The 24,727-nt window shown below is 50.7% G+C and overlaps 1 protein-coding gene across 18 annotated transcripts in view; it reads left to right on the forward strand.

The window, feature by feature from the left end:
* The window catches only part of Trak1 (trafficking kinesin protein 1), a 154,904-nt gene that overhangs the window by 72,492 nt on the left and 57,685 nt on the right, over positions 1 to 24,727 (forward strand). For 12 of the 18 annotated variants that reach the window (XR_010053987.1, XR_010053988.1, XM_039081651.2 and 9 more), the window contains one exon: positions 12,331 to 12,525. Coding sequence is in view for 11 of the 18 variants with exons in the window: in XM_039081645.2 (XP_038937573.1) it covers positions 12,331 to 12,525 (195 nt within the window). In the remaining 7 variants the exon portion in view is untranslated. Of the gene's footprint in view, positions 1 to 1,839; positions 1,994 to 4,417; positions 4,688 to 12,330; positions 12,526 to 14,356; positions 20,735 to 21,828; positions 23,503 to 24,727 lie in introns of those variants that run through there. The other 6 variants (XM_006244102.5, XM_008766680.4, XM_039081654.2 and 3 more) reach the window with 5 other exon arrangements.

Raw genomic sequence — 24,727 nt, forward strand, 5'->3', positions numbered from 1 at the left:
GTAGCGTTACCAGGATTAAGTATAACTGAGGGTCGATAGTTGGGTAGATGACAAAGCAGACAGATGCCAGATGTGACACATTGATTGACTAGTAGGTGACTGACAGACAGATAATATAAAATGATAAACAACGAACAGAGAGATGGACAGGCAGATTCAAAGGTTGGCAACTCAAAGGGTGATGGCACTGGCCTTTAATTCCAGTCCTCAGGAGGCAGAGGCAGGAGGATCTCTGTGAGCTCAAGGAGTTCAGGTCTACATATCAAGTTCCAGCAATCCAGGGCTTCGTAGGAAGACCCTGTCTCAAAACAAACATGGACAGGGACCGACTGGCAGCTTTGCTGGGCAATGTGCTCTATCCTAGACTGTCCCGGGATCGTTGCTGCGGACCGTTGACAAACTTGTCTGGGCAGCAGCGTCCTGAGAGCCCTCTCTCCCTTAGGATTGTGGGCTCCGTGGACCATCTTGTCCTTGACCATGTGGTGTGCTTTCTGTCAGGTGATTTCACGCTGCAACACAGCCCAGAAAGTAAAGCAGGAAGGCCGGACACATTGCACAGTCTTGCAGAATGACATGTGCTTTTCCAAGCCACTTAGCCAGGGCCTCCACGCTTCTGAGCCTGTCTGTTTCACGAGGCTCGACCTAAGCGTCCCTGGCTTCCAAGGCACCTCCCCTCAGTGTCACCAGTGAGCATCCGTCTCAGTGAGATAGGGTGGTACACTTACTGTGTAGAACTTAGCAGCCTTCTGCCTCGGTTTCCCAAGTGCTGGAACTCCAGATACATAACACCATATCCAGCTACCATTAAAAATTATCATAATGCTTGCCCAAGGCCACTCCTAGCTCTACACAATTAAAGAAATGTCACCAAGTTTTTATAAAATCCCTTAGAACTTTAGAGTAATTTTTATCGATTGCTGTAATCGGATTTAATATGAAAGCCTACTTTTACAGAAATACAACATATGGGGCTGGCTGGAAGCTCAGTTGGTTGCTTGCCTAGCACACGGGAGTCGCTGGGATCAATGTCTAGTGTAAACCAGATGCTGTGGCCCATACCTGTTATCTCAGCATGTGGGAGGTAGAGGCGGGCGTCCATGATCGTCTTTGGCTTCATTGGGAGTTCAAGGGTAGCCTGGGCTACAGGAGACACTGTCTTACAAAAAAAAAAAGCATGCAAAAGTCCCCTGGTTTATAATAAGCCTTTCCCTCTTCGGCTATGGAATCTCAGCTCCTCCCCAGTCCCTTGGCCTTTACGAGGTCTCTGGAGTCATCCTCTGACTCTGCACTCAGGGGCGAGCACCCTCCTCACTTCTTCTAAGAAAGAATTTGGGCTGGAGAGATGGCTCAGTGGTTAAGAGCACTGACTGTTCTTCCAGAGGTTCCGAGTTCAAATCCCAGCAGCCACATGGTGGCTCAGTGTACTTATAGATAATAAATAAGTAACTCTTTAAAAAGAGTTTATTATGCATACATTTATGTGTGTGTGTGTTGTGTGTTTATCGTGTGTGCACACGACGTGTGCACATGTGTGCGTGGCCTGTGAGTGGAGATCAGAGGACAGCTTGGGGGCGGAGGGTGCTTCTCCTTCCACAGTGTGGGTTCAGGGGTTTAATCCAAGACCCCAGGCTTGGCAGCAAATGCCTTCACCAGGCACCCCCAACCCTCACTTTGTGCCTGGCCTGTGACAGGATCTCCCTCCTGTACCTGTTGGATGGTAGAAGACAGAAAATCCATTTCCTGAGGGATTCTGCCCTCACCCTCAGGGAGCAAAGGTTGAGGAATCCTAGCAGACTGGCTCTGCCGGTCCCCACTGATCTCCTGACCTGTCCGTGTTTCCACACGGCTGGCCACATTTTTTTTTTTTATGTTTTCTGCACTTCCTGGTAGCTGAGGACATGGGGTTCCAGGAAGGTAGCACCACAGAGAAGGCATGAGACCAGCACCAGGCTCACCCTGTGTGTAGCCTCAACCGTGTCTGTCTTAAGGGGAGGTGAGTTCCTGTGGTTTCTGTGAGCCATTTAGGCAGATTAATTGAACCCGCAGAGTGGACTGTGGGAACCCAGATGCATGGACCCTCCGCCAGAGGCTCAGGTAGGATTCTGAGGTTTGCTGCCAGTAACTGAACTCGAGGATCAAGCCTGTGTTATGTGGGATCTGACGCTGCCCCTATGCAGTGGAGACTTGAACAGAATCCGGGGGGCCCCAGCTGATCGCAGCGGAGGCCTGGCTTACTTACTTGTAGTGTGGGGAGTGACCCTGCATGCCTGGGCTGGAAGGGGTTCCTGTGAGCCAGTCGGAGAACGCCAGAGAGTAGGGTTTTTTCCTGTGTCAGCGAGATCACCTTTAGTTTTGACTGTAGATTGTCTCGTAATTGGAAAGAGCTAGGGTCACTGGACAAAACCAAACCCAAACAGTTTGAGTTCTAGCGTGCTTACCATGAGCCCAGCTGTCTTGAATGTAGTCTTTAGGGAAATAGGCTTTTAGTCTACTACAGACTCATGTACTGTCAAAGTCATTTCCTGTTTCTCCTGCCATTGCATACTCTACATCTCCTAACATTATCTTCCTCCTGTGTTCGTGTGTGTGTGTGTGTGTGTGTGTGTGTGTGTGTGTGTGTGTGTGTGTGTGTGTGTATGCATGCTGGCATGTAGGGGCACACACACGTATGGGTGCACTTGCACATACACAAGTTCACATAGACGTCTAAGGCTGATGTGGGGAATCATCCTCTGTTGATCTTTCACCTTCATTATCGGGGCAGGTCTCTCAATCAAACCCAGAGCTCACTGATGTGGCTAGTCTCTCAAGCCTGCTTGCCTTGGGATCACCTGTCTTCTTTTTGCCCTGGAGCCTGAGGCCTCCCCACCCCTTCCTTGTTTGCCGATTGGATTCTAGCCATTCTATTTGCACGAGTTCCTGTTTCATTATCGTCTTAAACAAGAACACTCTTTACACGTTGTGTTAAAATACACCTAGCAGGGGCTGGAGAGATGGCTCAGAGGTTAAGAGTACTGACTGCTCTTCCAGAGGTCCTGAGTTCAATTCCCAGCAACTACATGGTGGCTCACAACCATCTGTAATGGGATCTGATGCCCTCTTCTGGTGTGTATGAAGACAGCAACAGTGTACTCACATACATAAAATAAATAAGTTTAAAAAAATACACCTAGCAGTTGTCAAAGAACACGTTTAAAGCATATCGCTCTACACTGTTTAGCCCCGGCTCCTTTAAATTGGCAGTTCTGGGACTTGAACTTAGCATCATGCATGCTAGGCTCTACCAGTGAGCTAGGCAAGTGCTCTACCAGTGAGCTACATTCTCAGCCCCTCACTTTATACCATTTTTGCATTTAAATACTGCACACTCACTGCTGCCTGGCTGTGGACATTTTCACCCAAAGGAAGCGAGCTCTATAAATAGCCGATCTTCCTTAGCCCCTGGCAGTGCCCAGGCTACTTTCTGTGGTGGGTTGACAGTCTCTAGGCAGCTTAGAAAAAAAAAGCCACGCCACTGTGGTCTCTGTGGCTGGTTTCTTTCACATCCTCTGATTTCATGGCTCATTCATGTTGGAGAGTGCCTGTCAACAGGGCATCCTGTCTTTAAGGCTGGATAACGTCCTATTGTCTGTGTGTACTGTGTATCAGTTCCCAAGTCTGTCGGCATCTGGGCGTCTCTGCCCTTTAGTCCTGTGAATTGCTCGCTGCGAGTATGTTCGTGTGGTTCCCTCAGAACAACTGTTTCAGCCCTGTGAGCGTGAGCCGGCAGTAGAAATTGCTGTGGCATGCGGCAGTTGTCACTCACTGAGGAACCGTTGAACTGTTTTTCAGGGGGACACCTGTGCTAGGCAGAGGGCGGCAGCCCTGGGCTAACCTGAGGGGAGTGTCTTCCCAGCTGCCGCTGCCTTTTCTAGTGGTGGCCACTCTCTTAAGGGTCTTACCCTTCTTAACAACTCCTCCACATACATCGCTACACAATAGGCAGTCAGTGTGCGTGCGAGTGTGTGTGTGTGTGTGTGTGTGTGTGTGTGTAAGACAGAAGATAAACCTGTTCCTCAGACGTCGTCCACCTTTTTTGGTTCTTTTTAGACAGTCCTCTCTGGCTCACATCACCAAGCAGGCAGGCTAAGCTGGCTGCCCCGGGATCTGCCTGCCTCTGTCTCTACAGTGCTGAGATTTCAATGATTTCAATTGTGCAAGGCGGGCGCGCTTTACCCAGTAAGACATCTGCTCGCCCCGACTTCACATATTTTTAAGTTTTCATAAATTGGTTACATCCCCCACCCCCATCTCCACCGCACCCTCAGCCACAATACGTTTAACATTTTGGATGTTGTAATCAGCCTTGCACCTAGGGACAAGATTGCGACCAGGGAAACATGTCGATAGCCGATCGCATCGATGCGTGGGCATTCCTGGGTGTGCTTGCCCACAGTAAGGCAGCCACGACGTCACCAGCATGAGACCATCTGCTTTGCTTTGGGCATTTTGGAGGCGTCTCGGCAGGTCCCTCCTCCTTTGCCCTGCTCTTTGCTGCCCGCTCTGTTGCACAACAAACCAGCATACCCACACGAACCACGCCACATCCAGTTGCTCAAGGTTGCCCTTTAGCCTCACACTGGAAACCCTGTTTCTAAATGTGACGGAGTGGGTGGACTGGATGCCTCAGCCCAGCTGCTCGTCAGGGGTATGTATCTTAGGAGCCTGTGTGAGGGCCTGTATGTGTGTATGCATGTGTGTGTCGGGGTGCTGGGTGTATCCATACACCTGAACTGATGCCACGTTGCTTTTTTGGATACCGAGTTCTTCAGGTGCTTTAAGGCTGCAATCATTCTAGAGAGTATCCAGCGTCGTTTGTTTCTCTGAAGCTTAGCTTCGTTGGCTTTTACTCTCCGGTTTCCTACATGTTTGTCTGTCTGTCCTGTGCTCTGGAGACCCTCTTTGGCTGTTGAGAGCATGGGGTACCTCAGACACAGAGCCCTCCCTCCTGTCTGGTGGCTACTCAGCCCACGGCTCACCCAGGATCTTGGGGCTCTGAGGCCTTGCTCTCTGGTTCCCAGTCTATTGTCTTAGCCTATAACTCGTCCTCCCAAGTCTTCTGCCCTGTGGATGGTCCTTAGAGCCAGTACAGTGTGTTCTGGCTGAGGCCAGCAGAGCCTGGTAGAGGTTTCTGGTTAGCAGGTTCTAGAAGCTGCTCAGACAACTCAGGAGCTATGCCCAATGCGCATGCGCATGCGCCAGTGTCTGGAAGGCCATGCTCAACGCGCATGCTTGGCTCTGTGGCACCACAGCCCCTCTGGCCGTGCTCGCCTTCGTCCACTGACGCGTTTGAAACAGCAAATGGCTCTGCGAGTCCCCTGTAATCTGTGGAGTTACAACATCTGTGCCAGTGGCCTCAGTCTGCAACACCAGCTAGTAATCTCGGGACCCAGGGACAGGAGGATGGTGTGCCCCTAGCTAACCTGTACTATGCTATATAGTGCAAATCTGTCTTCACAACAGGCAAACATAAGGGATCATGATGGCGTTCACCAAAGAAACTTAGACGAGTTTCCAAACAGAATGTTCTAGACCGTCTGAGAGCTGTGGATTGCACAGTGCCTCGTGCTGCTCCTTTGCCGCATGGCTTATGTGTGTCTTTGGGTGTGTACCCTTTAATCCTTATAGTGTCCAGAAAGGGTAATGGTTTCCAGTCTCTACAGAGTGGGTGAGGAACCCTGCAAAGCTTTGACAAGGCGTGGCCACTCACGGTTACTGCCAGGGGTGACAGGCTGGGGGAGAGGGTAGCTGTCTAGCACCAGCTCTTCCTGGGACTTGGACCGAGGGCCGGGGTGGCTCATTCATCTCCCTTCTAAGTTAGTCTAGTGTGTAGAAATCAAGGGATTTGAGGGCTGGCAAGACGACTCAGCGGGTAAAGGCACCTGACAGCAAGCTGGTTGACATAGAGCTTGATCACCACGACCCATGTGGTGGGAGAGAACTGATTCCCACGCAGGCGCACTGTGGCACCTAGGTCCCCAAATAAATAAATAAATAAATAAATAAATAAATAAGTGTGATTTTTAAACGTTAAAGAAATCGGGGGGACCTTGTGTAACAGCTCAGATGCCGAGTCTTAGCGGAAGTCAGCATTTGGAGGATGGAGAAGGCCTGTGGGTGGTGGGCGCTGCCCCAGAAGAGGGGCTCCCTACACCTGTGGCCCTCCCTGTATCTTTTCAGAGAGTCTGCTGGTGGGCAGAGAGTGACTTCCCCATGCTACTGTCCTACACACTGAGAAACCGAGTCCAGAGATAAAGATGAAGTTTAGGTGGGGGGTTACAAGGCGCAGTGTTGGAGGGACGGGGTTGGAGCCCCTTGCTCCAGACCGTTTTGCCCACTTACGCACAGTCACATGGGCCGTTTTCATGCAAGCGTGTAGTGTGCTTTGAGGGTGCCCATCCTGCACCCCGCTCCCCTCTCTTTCCCAGCCCTCCTACCTCCACCCACCAGCTTCATCCCCTACAGTCTAGGCCTCGACCATTTTTGCTTTCATGTGACCCGTGCCTCTCTGATTTTATGTATCCACAAAATCTAGGAGCTACAAATGGGAGAGAATGCATGGCGTTTGCCTCTCTCTGAGACCACCTTCACTTGCTTAATGCAGGAGCCTGTTTCCTGCCGATGGCATGTCCTTCTTCCTTACGGCTGAGAGCATCCCACTGTGTGTATAGATCACGCTTTCCTTCTCCCTTCCTCTAAGGCTGGACACCCAGGCCGGTTCCTTCTCTCAGACACTGAACGGTGCTGCAGCCAGCCCTGACGTGCAAAGATCTCTGGGAGGCGCTGACTCAGAGTCTTTTGGGTGAACACGGGAGAAGCTGGTCTTGTGGTTAGTTTGATTTTGTGTTTTTGTGAAGTCTCCAGGTTTTCTTGAAGTCGTGCTATACACTGGCTGTCCAGATGGTGGCGGTGCAGCGCCAGCTTCCTCTCCTTGTTTCTCTCCGAAGCCCTCTTCTCACTTCTTCTGTTCTTTCCTTCTGCCTTCCTGTTCTGCTCTCTTTTATCCTTTCCTTCCCCGATGGCTCCCCTGTGTCTCTATGTCTGCGGAGTGGTCATGGGTGTTTGTGTCCTCTGTCCCCTGACAGTTAGTGCCCTGTTCTCAGGGCCCAGAATCCCGGTGGTGCATCCCTTCTCCATCTGGGGTTTATGTACCCTGCAGAAGAAGAGACCCCCTCCCAGAGAGCCTGACTTCTGAGATTCTGAGTTTTAAATTTGAACTCTAATCTAGAGCCACTATCTTTGCTGTAAGAAAGGGGCACGTGGTAGGTTACCTCAGCACAGAGCAGATTCCCAGGGGGAGGATGTGGATCCAGTCTGAGTCTGTGGGAATGGAGAGAGTCCCCGCTATAGACTGAGATCGCTGGGGTGCCCTGTACTGTCCCCTCTCTGTCAGACAGCTCCGAGGGGTGCCCTCATCTTAGAAGTGGGTCATTCCAGACCTTAGGGCTTGGGCAATCCCTAGGGGATCCTGGGAGTAGACTTCCATGACAGGCACAACATCGGCCTGTGCCTAGGACTCGGGCTACTTCTGCTGCCCTGTGACACTTTTCTGTCACGCTCGACGGAGAGCTAGGGACACGAAATGACCTCGTCACCGGATGGCTGCACCTCCTGCACGCGGGAGGATGATGAAGTCGGCCACCCTGCTGCCACTGTGGCTTCTCTTTCCTAGTGCTTTGAGCTTTGACATAAACTCCCCAAGGGGCTGGGTTTGAGGCTGGGCTTAGACTCTTGAGCCCCTTCTCCTGAGCGGCTCTCAGCTAGGGGGAGGAGATATGGAGGAGGCCCTGCCTGACGTTGTGTAATTGTGTATATGCTGAGGCCTGGGGAGCCTGGGGGAATTGGTCAGGGAAGGATTCACAAATGCAAGCTGACATTTGAGCGACATTTTAGGGTGCAGTGTGATGGGCAGTGAATATTCTCGAGTGTCTAAAATAGCTGTGTGTGCTGGGGGTGGGGAGCCATGGAGAACGGCAGGGGCTTTGTGTGTCTTGATGGAAGGGAAGCTAGAGAAAACAGCAGGGGCTGGGCTGGGAAGAGTGGCTTCACTGTGGACTCAGCTGCTTCACGAGAGGCAGAATGTTTGTGAATCATGGCGCCCAAAAGGCAGGCCTTCATGTGTCTACACGAAAGGTGCCATGTGTGTGCTCTTTAGTGTACACAGAAGGCACCGTGTGTGTGTTCTTTAGTGTACATGGAAGGCACCATATATGTACTCTTTAGTCTACATGGAGGGTACCGTGTGTGTGTTCTTTAGTGTACACGGAAGGCACCATGTGTGTGTTCTTTAGTCTACACAGAAGGCACTGTGTGTGTGCTCTTTAGTCTACATGGAAGGCATCATGTGTGTGTTCTTTAGTGTACACGGAAGGCACCATGTGTGTACTCTTTAGTCTACATAGAAGGCACCATATATGTACTCTTTAGTCTACATGGAGGGCACCATGTGTGTGCTTTTTTTTTTAACCTGTCCAGGCTCTCAGGGATGTTATGACTATGGCCTTGACATTACCACTGTGGCTAAAGATGGTTAGCACCTGCCATTGGGCAGGTGACAAGGACACAGTCTTGTCCTTCTGCTTAACAAACCTCCCTTGGCCCCTGTGTGGGGCCTTCCACTGGTCTCCTGGTGTGGTTTCATGGGAGGCCCCAAGTTCCACACACAGGCTTCCAGAGATGGGCAGTGCAGTGCGTGGCAGGGTGGGGGATGTCACATGTTAGCTGCTGGGGCTCCTCAGACTGGACCTGCCACCTGCTTAGTTTCGTGGCCTTGAGTAGCAACATCATCCATGCTCCTTCCTCACCTATGAACCTTGTCCTCAGTTTCCATCTGGAACAGTCTGCAAGGACCTAGCTGTGGGTTTCCAATGCTGGCAACATTTCTGTGGATTCCTTCTGTGTGTGAACTCTCTCTTCATTCACATCCAGGTGCACGGAAATGTGTATGGAGAGCAGAGAACTGCCCTGGATGTCTCTTCCCTTGGACACCATCCATTTTGTTTGTTTGTGCAGGGTCTCTCCCTAGCCTAGACATCACCAGGCAGGCCAGGCCGGTCAGGCCAGCAAGCCTTGGGGATCCACCTGTCTCTGCGTCCCCAGGACTGGGAGTACAATTGTTGAAAGATCCCATGCAGAGAGACCCTTACTCAAGTCTTGGGAAATCGCGGACCCCAGACACAGAGAGACCATTTTGGATGTAATAAGCAAAGGCGAGGTTTATTACAGAGACCTATTACAGAGATCTCCGGGCCGACACGTATCCCGCGCAGGAGACAGAGGTGTCGGCCCCGAAACTCAAAAGTCAGAGGGTTATATAGAGAAGGCTAGGGGGTTTTGGCGTGGTTACATACAATTGGCTCATTCAAACATAGCAGTGAGAACAAAGCAGAAAGAGTACGTGTTAGAAGTCAGGGGCTTATCAGGGTCTGGAGGATGGCCCTGAGTGAGCTGGGGGGAGATGTCTTTCTGCCAGACGTCCCATGAATCAGTCCCATTAACTCAGGCTGGTTCCTGCATTCCTTTTCTTTATGGCTTGCCAGTCCTGCCTGGACAGTGTTTCCTGTGCTCCTTTATCTTTATGGCCTGCTAGTCCTGGCTGCAGGGCTTAGCCCTGGGTCTGTGGCCTTTTGGGATTTAATCTTTTAATTTTTATATTTCCAAACCTAGAATTCGTATAATTCTCTTTTCATTGTGTATCGCCACATCTGGCTTTTTTATGTGGTTTCTGTAGACTGAACTAGGGTTTCCTCAAGCATGCATGGCGAGCACTTTGCTGACTGAGCCATCTCCCCAGCCTCAGTCCAGCGATGCTTCAGAGTTCTTTGAGCTGCGTTTACATGGCCTCAGACCTTGATGCGTCTTCGCAATCCACAACGCTCACTCGTGTCCATTTTCACAGAGCATCCCCAGAGCCTCTGGCCCTTAGGTCTAGGAGAGCTCCCTGGCTGCCCCCACATGCCTTTCCTATCTCCCAACTTTCTGGGCTGTGAAGGCAAGTGCAGCATTGCTTATGTCTAGGTGGTTGGCCACATCACAAAAAGATCAAATACCCTGGTGTTCGAGAATGCATTCTGTCCCAGTCCTGGAAAGACAGGTCGAGTCCTAGTGGCTGAGCAGCTGACAGGATGGTCACAAGTGACATTATTCTTAGGAGGGATTTCCACACTCCACCCACCCCAGGCTCTGTTCTCTTCCCCACTCAAACACCACGGAGACACCAGAGAATGACAGCCTGTTGTGTGGGTGTTTCCCGTGGGAATGTGTTGGTCCCCTGCCCACTCTCCTGCAGACAGGCTGCCACAGCCTTTTTTGGGGGGTGCAGCTGTGCAGAGCTGGTTTGGTCAGATCTCTGTTTACCCAAGAGATGCCACTGACTGGCAGCAGCTGTCTTGAGCCCAGGTCCCCTTCCTCAGGAGGTGGCCGTGCAGCGGCTGAGGGCTCTCCCAGAGGTGGGAACTGGCTGCTCACCTCAGAGTAGGCCTGCAGGGGACGGTGTTTCCTTGGGAACTGAGTGGGAAGAGATCCTTGTCTTGAGGGCATTGGGCCATCGATCTCTGAGGAGAGTCACGGCTTCTGTTCTCCACACACTTCTGAGGTGCATCAGGTCTCGCCAAGGCTTGCTAGCTCAGATGCTGACTGTGCTGGCTGTGATCCCTCCCGTGTTAGGCAGAGAAGCCCCTACACTCAGATACAGATATTTCCCCTTCTCGGGATTGAACCGTGGCCCTAAAATACCATGAAATCCCCAGGGCCCTCACTTTATCATTAACTCTTTTCTTGGCACTCTGAGAGCCCACACTGGCTTCCTGCCTGGGAATGTTCTGCATAGAGACTTTACAACCTGAAGTGAGTGCAGTGGGCTGGTAAAGGCTCCTGGGAATCTTGGGGTGGGTGTGGCTAGCTGGGTTCCTGCGCAGAGAGTGACAGTTCACAGTTTTGTCTTCTTAAATGATTTCATAGACTTAGAGGGCGCCGTGGGGCCATCTCATCAGGTACAAAGGAACAGGATGCAGATTAGCCTGATCTGGTCAGTCCACCTATGTCACTGCCTCTGCCTTCTTGCCTTGGCTCACCCAGGGAGAGGAAGGGAAGCTTGGCCTTGGCTGCTGTTCCTATGTGGGTCTCCAGCAAAGTCCTGTCATAGGCTCTCCCTGCTGCCTCCAACAGTCCTGCCCTCCTACTGTTGGCACCATGACTGTCTCTTCCAAGTGTGTGGTCAGGCCTTGGCTGCTCCCGTTTGACTGGGCTCCCTCTGCCTTCCCTGTTTTAGCAGCACCCATGTCGCTGTGTGGCATCCCTGCCATATTACATATTCCAGAGGGAACCGGCCTGGTCCTCGCCTTCATCTGGGTTCCCAGTGTCCTTGAACGTCCACCCCGAGCATCTGCAAACTTCTTGATTGGTTTTCCCCAGCTGAGGACTGATTCTTATCACCAAAGCCAGAGTTCACCGTCCTCTCTTATCCAGCTAGGCCCACATGGAGTGCGGTTGGCTTCTGGGTTGACCGGACTCAAGCTGCTCCCACAGCAGTTCACTGCTATAGGCTCCCTGCTAAATGGGCTGACCTCACGGTGAGGTCAGAAACCCATCCTATAGACTCAGTCATAGTCTGCAGGGTACTCTGGGCCTGTGTCCTCATCCTGTGTGTCATATGTACTGGCTAGGTTTATGTTAACTTGATACAGCTAAAATCAGCTGAGAGGAGGGAACCTCAATTGACGAATATCTCCGTAAGGGTGGGCTGTAGAGAGGCCTGTAGTGTATTTTCGTAATTAGTGATTGTTTGGGGGTGGGTTCACTGTGGGCAGTGCCAGCCCTGGGCTGGTGGTCCTGGGTTCTGTAAGAAAGCAGGCTGGACAAACCAGGGGAAGTAAGCCAGTAAGCAGCACCCCTCCGTGTCCTCTGCACCAGCTCTTGTCCTGCTTGAATTCCTGTCCTCACTGCTTTTGATGATGAACTGCTCTATGGAACTGTGAGTGGAATAAAGCCTTTCCTCCCCAGCTTGCTTTTGGTCATGGTGTTTCATCACTGCGGTAGTAACCTTAACTGAGACACCATACTTGAGTGTACAACGTTCTAAGATATATGTTTAGTGCCTACCTGTGCCCATCAGACATCTCCCACCTCAGTAATTCTATGTCTTGAGAGTAGAGTTCAAATTAGAAAAGATCCCTCATGGATATGACCTTGCCTGGATTTTGCATGCTGCAGATGGGTGACGACAAGGGATAGGCCTCAAACTCAGCTCTCAAGGCGACGGCCAGGGTTCTCACTCAGTCTTCCTCTCTCCAGACGTGTGCAACAGCACCAACCTTCCAGAAGTGGAGATCATTAGCCTGCTGGAGGAGCAGCTGCCCCACTACAAGCTAAGAGCGGACACCATCTATGGTTATGACCACGATGACTGGCTGCACACGCCCCTCATCTCCCCAGATGCCAACATCGACCTCACAACCGAGCAGATCGAAGAGACGCTGAAGTACTTCCGTAAGTAGCTGGCGCCATCTGTGGGCACGGTGATGTGATGCCAGGCCCTTCCTGTGCCTCCTGGTCCCGTCTGCTGTGAGTAGCTCTGGACCTGTTGGCTATGGAAGGGTAGCCAAGAGGGATGTGGCCTTAGGGGTTAGCCGTGTTAGGGGTCTTCTTGGTCTGTATGAGTTGTGGGGACCAAGCACTTTCATTTGAAACGCACAGAATGACTTCAAGTTATTCTCGTATCCCTTCTTTTCCTGTTTTAAAAAATAATAACTTGTATTTGTTGGGTAGAGTGACTAGTGCTCTTAATGGCTGAGCCATCTCTCCATCATTTCCCTTCTAAACCCCCATTGAGAGTGAATTTGCTTGCATTTAAAAACCAAATATTACAAGGAAATCCAGGCGGCTTCCATCAATGTAGACATAGCAAAGCCTGACTGTGCAGAAGCTGGGTAAGCCAGAATTCCAGGAGCCAAACGGTTGCTGCAGTGTAGGGTTACACCTCTAGGTGGCAGAGCTGCTTCCTGTCGGGTGAGCTTATGCTTAGGGGAACCTGGAGGTGAGGAGGAAGGGAGGGCGGGCGACCTGGGCAGTCCACACAGTCTTTATGAGCTTTCCTGATAGCCTGTGTCAATAAGAACGGAAATAGAATAATCCAGGCCTAGAGTATCTGGTGTGCCTCATAGGTCAGAAGTTCTTCGTGAGTCAGTTTTGTTTAGCCAGGGTGTCTGCACTAGCGAGGAGTGAGTGTGGGATTGCGCATGGAAAGTCAACTCGCTTGTCTTGTCGTTCTGTGTTTTTCTACTGTGGAAGTCCACAGTATAATTTGAAACTATCATTTGTGAGAGAGTCTTCACGTGGCTTGTTCTTCTGTCTGCGGTGGGAGGCTCCTGGTTCCTCCTCACGCACATCGATTGGCCGTGGCCATGCGCATGCGCAGTGTAATTGGAGTGTCGTTCACCATAGTACCAAACCATTACAGGACAGCCACAGAAGTGACTCGTCACATCTCTATGAAATATCTACAGGCAGGCAAAGCTGCTTTGATCTAGCACCAGTGCACAATTCCTATGGTCTCTCCATCAGGAGACTCAAACAGGGATTGTCATTTGTTTTCATACATGTAAGAAAACGCAAAAGAAGCCCTGTTAGAATCCCCCCCGGGGGGGGGGGTGCCACAGCGTAAACTACAACTTGAGGAGCTGCAATGACCACTTAAAGGTGCTTAAGGTTGGGTGCGCCCAAGTCTTCTTGTGCATTATTTCCTTCTGCCGATTCTGTGCTTAGAGCTAGGTGCTCTTTGTCAGTGTCTGATATCTGGAGCTGGAGAGGTGGCTCAGCAGTTAAGAGCTCTCACTTCTCTTGCAGAGGACCTGAGTTCCGTTCTCAGCAGCCACATCAGGAACAACTGCTACATAGGAGTGGATGCCCTCTTCTGGACTCTTCGAGCGCTGCACTCACACGTGCACACACCCACATAGACACAAACACATAGAATTTTTTAAAATAAAAAATAGCAATATCTGTTCATTGAACAACTAGGTATTGACTTTGAAATGAAAGACGTAAACTGAAACTTAACCAACCCCAAAATGGTCTGTAAAGAAAGTTTAGAGTTTTATGAAGTAGTTATTTCCGATAACTTCCAACAGAAATGTAACATTGTTTTCTGTGGTCAGACTGGAAGTCTAGGCTGGGTGTCAGCAGCTTTGTTACCAGTGGAGGTCAGAGATGCCTGGATGCTGTGCAGCAGTGGCTAGACACTAAAACCTGCCTGTAAAACCTGTCTCTGCCCATCACTCGGGACAGATGCTGGGTGTTGTTCCAGCACGATGCACCTTTTTTTTTTTTTTTTTTTTTTTTTTTTTAATATCTTCGTTAAGCAGCTCTTACATCAGCAGCTTTGGTTTGCCTTGAGTTTTCAGAACCGCAAGACACAGCTGTTGCTGTTTGCAGGGATAGAAGTGCAGGTGGTGCAGAGAGGCAAGCCCTGCTCTGTGCCTAGTGGCCTGAGTATTTATTTATTTAATCGTTATTTGTTTCTTTGTTTATCTTCAAGGCAGGGTTTCACCGTGTAACCCTGGCTGGCCTAGAACTCAAAGATCCGTCTGCCTCTGCCTCCTGAGTCTTAGGATTGAAGGTGTGTACCACCTTCTGGACCTACTTCTTTTTTTTTAATTTTTAAAAAAGATTTATTTATTTATCATATGTAAGTACATCATTGCTGACTTCAGACACACCAGAAGAGGACATCAGGTCTCATTACAGATAGTTGTGAGCCACCATGTGGTTGCTGGGAATTGACCTCAGGACCTCTGGAAAAGTAGTCAGTGCTCTTAACCACTGAGCCATCTCTCCAGCCCCCAGCCCTACTACTTCTTATTTATGTTTTTATGTGTGTGTGTGTGTGTGTGTGTGTGTGTGTGTGTGTGTGTGTGTGTGATATGTGTGTTCATATATGTATATGCACATAGAGACCAGAGGATGGCATTGTCCTCTATCCATCTCCAACGTACGTTTGTTGCTGGTTTTTAGTTGTCGTTGTTTCTGAGATAGGGTCTCACTACATATCCCTGGCTGGCCTGGAACTCAGAGATTCACCTGCCTCTGAAGTGCTAGCATTAGAGGTGTTTACCACCATACTGCCTCACCTTACATTTTGAGACAGGCTGTCTCAATGTACTCCGAATTCAGTTACTCAGCTTGACTGGTTGGTCAGGAGCCCTCAGGAACCAGAGCTGGGATCACAGGGCACTCCAGCACGCCTGGCTCCTTTAGTGCATCCCAAAGATTGATCTCCAGATCTTCATGTTTGCACAGCAGGCGGGTTATACATGGTGCTGTCATCCCGGCCCTGTTTGGGTTTTGTGTATCTGTTTACATATCTGTATCCCAGGAGACACGTGACTCAGCACAGTGAATCACCACTGTCAGGTCACTGTGGGTGGCTGAGAAGACATTGTCCACTGGTTCTCTTCTAGGTCTGCTGTGGACTTTGTGTAGAGCGGTGTCCACTGTTTCTGGTGGAACTGGGGATACAGGGTTCCCTAAGGTGAGGAACTGGAAGGGGTAGTTACGTCTTACTGTAAAACCAGAGTAGGTGCGTCCTGGCCACCGTGTTTGGGGGTGAGAACTCACCCCACTCTGGGTGGACTTCCAGGCTCTGCCTCAGAACCTGGCCCTCAGCTGATGGGAGGCAACACTTCCCCGTCTTCCTTTCTGAGCAGGACCTCCTTCCACACTGACATTTTCAGAGTCTCTTCAACACTTCCACAGCCAACTTCCCATACGTCTGAGAAACGTAGAGAGCGAGAACGGCTTACAGTCCATGGGCACCCGAGCGCGGGACATTTGAGGTCAGATGGCTGAGCAGGAAGTAAGAGTGATCCACGCTCAGCACTTCCTGTGTGCAGGGCCTTCTCACCCACGCTCCTGCTGTTCCTGTTCTATAGCCGAGGGAGGATCCTAGGAATCAGAGACGTTAGGGAGCAGCCCTAAAGAGACGCAGTGAAGAGAGATGCTGACACTCTAGCATTGGTCACTTGGTCACAACCCATCCATTCTCAGCAGGGAAAAGGGGAGAGAGATTCAAGGTTAAAGCTCACCTGATCAAACAAACAAAAAACAACCCACCACCACAACAAAATAACCCAACAACCCTGTTCCCCCAGACCTTGGCATTAGGATATGTTAGAAGCTTATTTGTTTATAAGCTATATAGTCAACAGAATTTATTCTCCATGGCTCACAGAATGTATGGTGCATAGCCTGAAACCACTTCATGCTCTGACATCCAGTTGCCTCCTGTGATCTGATGGTGACCTGTGTGCAGTAGATCAGTCATGTGACACTCAGCGGCATCCAGCAGAAAGGTCCCCATATTTGTTCTTAGGTGCTCCTGTTGGTCCTTCTTCCCTGGCCTCTTGTGGTTGACACAAATTGATCCAAGAAGGAATTCTCGGTGTCACACCCAGATCTGATGACTACCACACCTCAGAGGTCAACTGGGAAAGGGCAGGCCCTGAAGCAAACAGGTTTTAGAATGTCACCCCAGCCTTTGCTTTTTGGTGTGTGGTAATCCAGCCAGCCAGTGTGTGCAGGGTGAGGTAGGCGTTCTTCCAACACCAGAGTTCTTGCCTAAGGTTTTCTAACTAGGAAGGTGGGCACATCTCTATTGTTTAGATCTTCATGTCTTAACCCAGGGCTGTGGGATGTGCAGGCTGGTGCTGAGGGAAGTAAGGACAGTGACTTCTCCCTCTGAGACATCATTCTTTCCTCTGTGAGGGTTCCTACCAACACATTGACTATGCTACCAGGCTTTCAGTAGAGAGCACCTTGGAGCAGGTCCTGACAGAAGTACAGGCAGCATCTGGCCCTGTGTTGGCTGGTTGTGGGAACACAAGGTTTGCTGCCCCACTCCCCACCCGCTCACTCCAGCTGATCTCGCATACCGAGGAGCTTCTGTATCAAGAGAGGTATTTCTGGGGATGGTACCAGGGTACTAGTTAAATATGAAGAGCCTGATCCAAGTTTAATCTATTGTGCAATTAAATTGTTTGCAACAGTCACCCCCTCCCCCTCTTGTCTTCCCCTCTTTTCTTCCTCCCCTTTGTTTCCTCTCCTCCTCTCCCTTTTTTTTCCTCCACATGCTCCTCTTCATTCGGTGTCCTCTCCTCTCACACCCGCTCTGCCTCTTCAGAGCCTGTTTGCTCCTTGAACTCACCATAGTGGAGGCTGGCCTTGAACTATGGTCCTCTCACTCTCTTGCTGGCATTCTAGGCCTGTAGCACCATGCCCAGCTCAAATGGGTATTTCATACATAGATTTTCCACTTCTCTCGATAGGTTCTTATCTTTTAAAATAGCTAAATGTGATTGTTTGTTTGTTTAGCACATTGTTTGATAAAGCTTAGGGTCTTTTCCTCTCCTTCTTCCTCCACCACCAGATCCTCCTGCTTCTGGGTTTCAGACCCAGGAGCATGGCATGTGTAAGTAGTTTCCTCCCCAGCCCCCAGATTTGGGATCTTGAGAAGTCTTACAAGGTATCCGAGGAAGGGAATCTTTCCTTTACTGTTGTTCGTACAGGTGACCAACCGTTATCCAGGAGGGGATGCTCAGAGAGGGTGAAGGTACCTCTGGGAATGTGACCAGTCGTTTCAGGATGTGTGTGTGTGTGTGTGTGTGTGTGTGTGTGTGTACAGTTAACCAAGAGTGTGTGCGCACAGGAGTGTGTACTCACAAATGCACACGCACACACACACAGACTTGGGGGTCAGCGAAGAGGGCAGGAGTGTGTACACACAAGTGCATACACACACACACACACACACACACACACACACCCCTTGGGGAGTCAGTGAAGAGGCCTTGCAAACTTCCCATGAGCAAGGGCTCTCCCCGGGCCCATGTCCCTCCATATTAGCTGGCTCAGATGTCTGTAGGAATCGAGAGTGAGAGTAGTGTGGCTGTGCTACCCTCTCATTCCAAGAGTGAGCCACTCGAAGTTACGGCAGCCACACCCCACTGCGGGCCTGGGCACTGGTGCGGGAGGAGTGGAGCTGCCTCTCAGGGAGGTACGTGTGTGAGTGCCTGGCTGCCTTTGGACCGCTGGGCAGGGTTTCTGAGAGCAGTGCATGCCCGTGGTCTCCCCTCTCCCCCCATCATCTGGCATCTTCTATCTTTTTCGATCCAATGGGATTCCAACATTATCTTTTTCTCCACTCAAGAACAACACGGCCGGCAAGCTGTGCTGTACAGATTGCTTGTGTACAGATCTTCTTGTGTTAACTCAGCAAGCTTGAGACAGACCCGGGCACAGCTCGGGTAGGAAACTGACATGACAGCTCAACTCTCACTCGCTCGCTCTCCTCCCAGGCTGCCTCTGTTCAGCAGGGTTTGTGCGGGTGCAGAATTAGGGGATTTTTTTTTTTTTTTGAGCCTGTGGTTATGAAGTGGTGGCATCACCTGCGTGTCCTGCTGGTCGTGGGCATGAGATTTCCCCCTCCCCCTCCCCCCAGACCTTCTGTGCTGACAGGTGGTGACCTCAGACCTGCTTAGGCTTCTTACCAATGCCAAGATACCTCCTCTTCCTGGCCTTCTGGGGGGGGGGGTGGATACTGATGACAGCTGCCACAGATCCAGGCCTTGGGCTTTGCCTTCTCTGAGCTTTCAAGTCCTCTCATGAATGGTAGCTTCCACCCTTGCCTTCCCTGGTGGCGGGGCTGCCTGTGCCTGGAGTAAGGAGGGACAGTTGGCGTCGAGCTGTCCCTTGCAGACTGCCTGCTGTCATGAGCTCTCACTGGCTGGCAGTGAAGACTGGAAAGAAAAAGCTGGAACGTTGTGCGGAGTGACAGCTCTCCAGCCAGGCCCTCCCTCTCTTCTGCCTCCAGTCTGGTCGGCAAAGGTGCTGGTACTTTTTGAGGGCAGGGAATGTGTTTCGGAGAGGGCTTGAGATCTGCAGCAGGGCTCCTGTTTAAACAGGGTTCTTCTCTGTGCACGGGTGTGTTTACGTGTGCATTTCTGTGTGTGTTTGAGTACGCGTTGCTGCACGTATGCATATGGTAGGGTGCTAAGAAGGCAACCTCAGCCATTCTTCCTCAGGCTCTGTTCACAGATATTTTTGTTTGAGACATGGTCTCTCGTGGGCCTGGAGCTCACCCTATATACTTGGCTGTCTGAGCAGCGAGCCCCGGGGACCTGCCTACTTCCTTCTCGCCAGGACTCAGTGACAAGGGCAGGCCACCATACATGGCTTATAAAAATTGTTACATGCTTGGTTGTTAATACTTGCATGTATGTGTGTGCACCATGCATACTTGGTGCCCGTAGAGGCCAGAAGAGGTCATCAGATCCCCTGGAACTAGACTTAGGGACAACTGTGAACCATGGTGTAAGTTCAGGGAATTGAACCCAGATCCTCTGAGAGCCTCTCTCCAGCCTACTCACCCTACTTTTTAAGCTCAGGTTCTGGGTATCAAATATGTCTCCTTGTACTTGCTCAGTAAGTACTTCACAGACTGAGTTGTCACCCCACCCCCAGGAGTCTTTCCGCTGTTAAAGGAGTTGCTGTCCCCTAGTTGTTGTGTTAGCTCTCCAGCGCTCTGAGCAGATGGCCACAGGGCGGTGACCTAGAGCAATAGATAGGGGTTTAGTTCTGGTTCTGAAGGTCAGGAGCCCGGAGTCCAGGGGGCCATGTTTGCTCCTCCAGGGTGCTCTGAGGGAAACCTTGGGGCTTTCACCAGCTCTCATGACTCCTGGGCTTGGGGACACTGCTCCAGCCTGCCCTCCTGTGACTTGACACTTTCTCTTTAAGGAATCTGCCATTGGATTTGATCTCCTTTAATTTAGGATGATGCCACCTTGAACACTTAATTTAGGCCCATAGCTTCTTTTTTTCCCCTTTGGAATTACGTGTTCTCCCTCTGGGTGGGAGCATGTGTGTATGTGTATGTGTGTGTGTGTGTGTGTGTGTGTGTGCGCGCGCGCACACGAGTAAGTGCTACCTGCAGGAATCAGCTTTCCCTCCGCCGGGTGTGTCCCACTGATTGAACTCAGGCTGCTAGGCTAAGAGGCAAATGCTTTTACTCACTGAGCTGTCTATCTGTCTTGCTGGCTCAGGAGGTAAATCTTCAGACTGGTCTTCAGTCCTCAGTCTGGTGTTCTCCGAAGTGACACAGGGTTTGCACCTAGCTGCCTTGGCATAGACCACTGTCCCAACCTCAGGATACCCTGTCCTAGAATCCACATCCAAGGTCTGTCCATGTCTCACTGTGTGCGACTGGGAACTGAGACTGTGAACTGGGTCTATTGCACTTTGTCCTCAAGAATTCACCCCACGCCACCCCCAGGCAGGGCATTCTGGAGCCTTCTGGGTAATAATCCATCATCTTGCTGCCCTGGGTCTGAACTTCCTCCTGTCTGGGCGTCATTTACTCCCACAATGCCAGGCTTCTCTGTTCTCGGTACCTGTGTCCTCATCCACATCCGGCTGTGGTAGTCATTGCCACCCTGCGCAGAGACACAGTGAACAATGCTTCAGTGCTCCCAGAAGGTTGGGCGGCAGGAACAGAGCAGCAAGGCACACCTACCCAACTTCCCGAGGTGGATTAAAATAGCTCCCGTTAGTCTCTGCCCTGCGTGTACGAGCCGGCGCGTTCCCTGCCTGCCTTTCTTTGGATATCCACTGTGGCGTCAAGGCTTTCGAGCACACCTATTCCTTCTAGGTATAGTTAACTGCATTTTCTGTACCAAACTTCAATTGTCACAACTTGGTCCAACTCGTCTAAGCTGGCTTTTTTGCCCACCCTCCTTTCACCTGGGCTTGTGCGCCGTCATGGTTCCCCCATGCTCCAGGCTCTGCAGGGACCCTGTGTGTTCCCTGATCCCAACATGGGTGCTGAGGTGCCATACAGGACAATCCCTGCTAGGCCTCCTTCCCTCCGTGCTCCCACTTTTCTTCCTTTTCTGTCTGTGTGCGAGTGAGTGTGCGGTGTGGTACGTGCATGTGTGTTAGCACATGTGTGTGTGTGTGTGTGTGTGTGTGAGTGTGTGCACGCGCTCATGTGATAGGTGCACACGCGTGCGTGAATGCATGCGTGTTAAGACCAGAAGTTGACCCTGGTTTTCATCCTGGTTCAGTCTCCACTGAGTCAGGATCTTTCACTGAACCAGGGAGCTCACCTGCTTGGCTAGTCTAGAGAACCACCTTGCTCTAAGGATCCCCTTTCTCTTCCTTGAGAGTGCTGGGGTTGTATGTGGGCCGATGCCTGGCTTTCAGCTGCATGCTGGGAACCCAAACCCTGGTCCTCATATTTGCACCGCAGGTACCTTACCACAGGCCCATCTCCCAGCCCCTTGTTCCCAGTTTCTTAAGCATGAAAATGATTTGGACTCGGTTGTGGTTGGAACGGCCTTGCTTTGCTGTCTGGCAATGTCTGTTGCCCACAGCCAGCTGGTCACCACAGCCAGCTGGTCACCACAGCCAGCTGGTCACCACAGCCAGCTGGTCACATCCTCTGTGCTGCTGCTGAGATCCATACGCTTGGCATCGTGTGCCCTGTGGATGCTTCCGAATGGTGTGTCCTCCTCATCTGCCTGATCATAACTGGGGAGCTGCACTCCGAATTGCTCATGCTGGGCCATTTCCTTTTCTATAGAGGTAGTGATGAGGATGCTGGAAGCTAGCACGTCTGCTCACTTGCCTAATCTTAAACTCATGCCGAACACAGCAGCATCCATCACCCCTAGCAAGCCCCGCCCCGCCCCGCCCCTTAGCAGGTATTGGTATCCCTTCCACTTAGCAGGTGACACTGATTGTCCAGCAAGGTCTGAGACGTTGACCAAGTGCCTGTAGCTTCGTTGGAGATTTCTCAGTCTCCCTAAGGAGCTTTGCTTCCTTGTTTCTTTATTTCTTTAGTTACTTGTGTGCACACGTCTGAAACTTTACATGCCTATAGAGTCCAGAGATCAACACTGGGTGCCACCTTTTTCTCCACCTTATTTTGGGAGACAGGGTCCCCCAAAGATAATTAAAACACATATTTACAATTTCAGAATTTTTATGCAAAAGCCTTTGTCGCTGTTGTTGTGGGAAGACATTTTCGATGGTCAGACTTGGAGATCAGAGGATGGAGCTAAAGGCACCTAGTACGTTTAGGTCAGGGTGCTGCAGAATGTTCTGGAATGCCCAGAAGAGCCTTCCAGAAAGAATTCTCTAACTCTGAGTGCTGGAGGGGAACATATGCCTCTGGGCTGGAGTTTGAAGTTACAGTAAATCTGGAAAGATCTGTTCCATTGTTCGGTATATCAGTTTTATAATGAAACATTTTAAGCATGCCAACCACTTAGAATTAAGTCTATTCGATGTTTTGTTTTGTTTGTTTTTTAATGAATTCCTTGTGCTTTTGTAAGGACTCTCAAAGCCCCATCCTTTAACTCCATCCCCAGGGGCATCTGCCTCTTGGTAGCTGTTCTTGATCAGACACCTAAGGGACAGTAAATTAAATGGCACTATATGACACGGGGTCCTTTATGTTGACATTCCCCTCAATTCGTACGTTGCTACATTTTCAAGAAGTTTGAATAAAGACACAAGCATAAATAGTAATGGAATGTGAGTGAAAATGTTTTCATTTTCTGGGTCATTCATTCAGTCTCCTTTAAGTGGCTGTTTTAAATTTTAAAGTTAAGAAAAAAATTAGGAAGGGCCATTAAATGTTTTAAATTAAGGAAAGAAAACCAAAAGACAATCCTTTGCAAATTTTAAAAGGCCTCGGTTTTTAGATGCAAGAAAAAACACCACAACTTTCTGAAGTGAACCAGGTTTAGGCATAGGAACCAGGCCTTTCACCTGAGAGAGGGGGTGGTGCTTCTAAGCCACGCCCACATCCTTCCTTCTCCCTGCGCGGCAGTGGCACCTCTGCTCCCAGCATCCTTGGAAGACATTTCCTTCATCTCTGTATCATTTTTTTTAAAGAGCTGGTCAGTTTCTATGGCAACAGTTAGATTGAAAGCTGAGCAGCGAGCAGGGGGCGAGGCTTGAGCGAGTCAGCGGGTGGTGGTGTGTGGCTCTGACGTCACCCTCGGGGCGTCTGGATAGGATGATTCCAGCTACTCCCTTTCAGGGCTGCTGTCCAGTGCGCCTCATCAGCCTGGCCTGCGGGGTCTCTCAGTGCTCTGCAAACAGGCTCCCTCTCCTCTGCCTCCACTCCCCCACCCCACCCCCACGCCCCTGTAGAGTCTTCCTTTCCTCTGCCCCCTCGCCCATCCTGGCTCCAGACTATCATTAAGAATGCACAGCCAAATTCTGCAGTGTTTGGGGATGCTCTTCTGCCGGGTGTTCTGGAAGGGCCGGGAGGCATGGCAGCGTTTGACTTGACAATTCATGGCGCCGTGAAGTCCGTTCCTTCCTCTGCAAGAATACTGACTATGCAGAAATTCACTGACACGGATTATTATGAACTGGATTGGTATTATGAAGAATGCTCAGACGGTAATTAAGGCCTCTTTGGGAGAGCGGGATGAACGGCGACATTGTATCTCTGGGGAGGGGGGGTACAGTCCTCTCCGGGGAGATTGGGAGCACAGGAACTGGCATCACCAGAAGGCACAGCAAGCATGACAGAGGGAATAGCAGGTGGGCAGGGCTCTTGACAGAGGGTGACTCTTGCAGTGCATAGTCATTTGCTTAGAATGGGGCGATAGATTGCTTTGGGTATACTGGGTTCTGGGCTTGCATGCACGGGACTTCTGTAGGACTGAATCTTTTATCTTTTGTGTGTGTGTGTGTGTGTGTGTGTGTGTGTGTGTGTGTGTGTGTTTCCCATGTGCTCTGCTCAGGGTACTAGAGGCTGGAAGCCTGTGTTCAGGAGGTCAGCAGTGGGAAGGCCTAGAGGAATCTGCCCTTACCTGAGCTCAGACCTCAGGACTGGAGGCTTAGGGAGCCTGGGGAGGCAGACACAACTTCCCCAGCAGTGGGTGATTCAAATGAATTTTGCTAGCTGAGTTCGGCACAGATGGGACCCAGGTGACAATGGAATATACCCTTCTGGGACCGTCAAGGTTTGTAAGGAGGGTGTGGCTCATTTGAGAGGATGCTGCTTGGTGGCTGAGGTGTGTGGCTGGACAGGTGTCAGCAGGTTTCAAGTACGGGAAGGACGGTGTTGAGAGGCATTCTGGGAAGGCTTGCCAAGGAAGGGCTGTGTTTGGAGGTAATGTCGTGGATTTAGTCCTCTGCCGTCCTTAGTTGCTCTTTGCAAATGACCCTTAAAAATCACACACCTTTACCAAAAAAAAAGGGGGCAATTGAATGTGTGTTTTGGAAGTGTGTTCTTCGGTGACAAAGTCCTCTCCGATCCCCTCAAGCTCATTAATGGGTGAGGCGAGTGCTTATTAATTGACTCAGAAGTTTCTGATTGCTCCAGGCGTGACTACGATTGAAGATCTGTGTGATGTAACAGGCCGGAAGCTGGCCTAGTTAGTAGAGAGCCGTGGGACTATCTCCTCGTCTTCAGACATTTGGCTGCAACAGGGAGGAAGCCAAGAGGTTTTCTTGGGACATGCTCTTAAAAGGCGTAGAGAAACTTTACCCTGGCCCCTGGCAGTCCATAGTGTTGGCACGTGGGTCTGTCTGATCTTCAGAGATTCTGGGTGACGAGGAGAGTGGGGAGTGCTCATAGACTTGAGGGAAAGCATGAATGCAATCTTCTTCTGGTGTG

This window comes from Rattus norvegicus, chromosome 8 (genome assembly GCF_036323735.1).
Source record: "Rattus norvegicus strain BN/NHsdMcwi chromosome 8, GRCr8, whole genome shotgun sequence".
Taxonomy (NCBI): domain Eukaryota; kingdom Metazoa; phylum Chordata; class Mammalia; order Rodentia; family Muridae; genus Rattus; species Rattus norvegicus.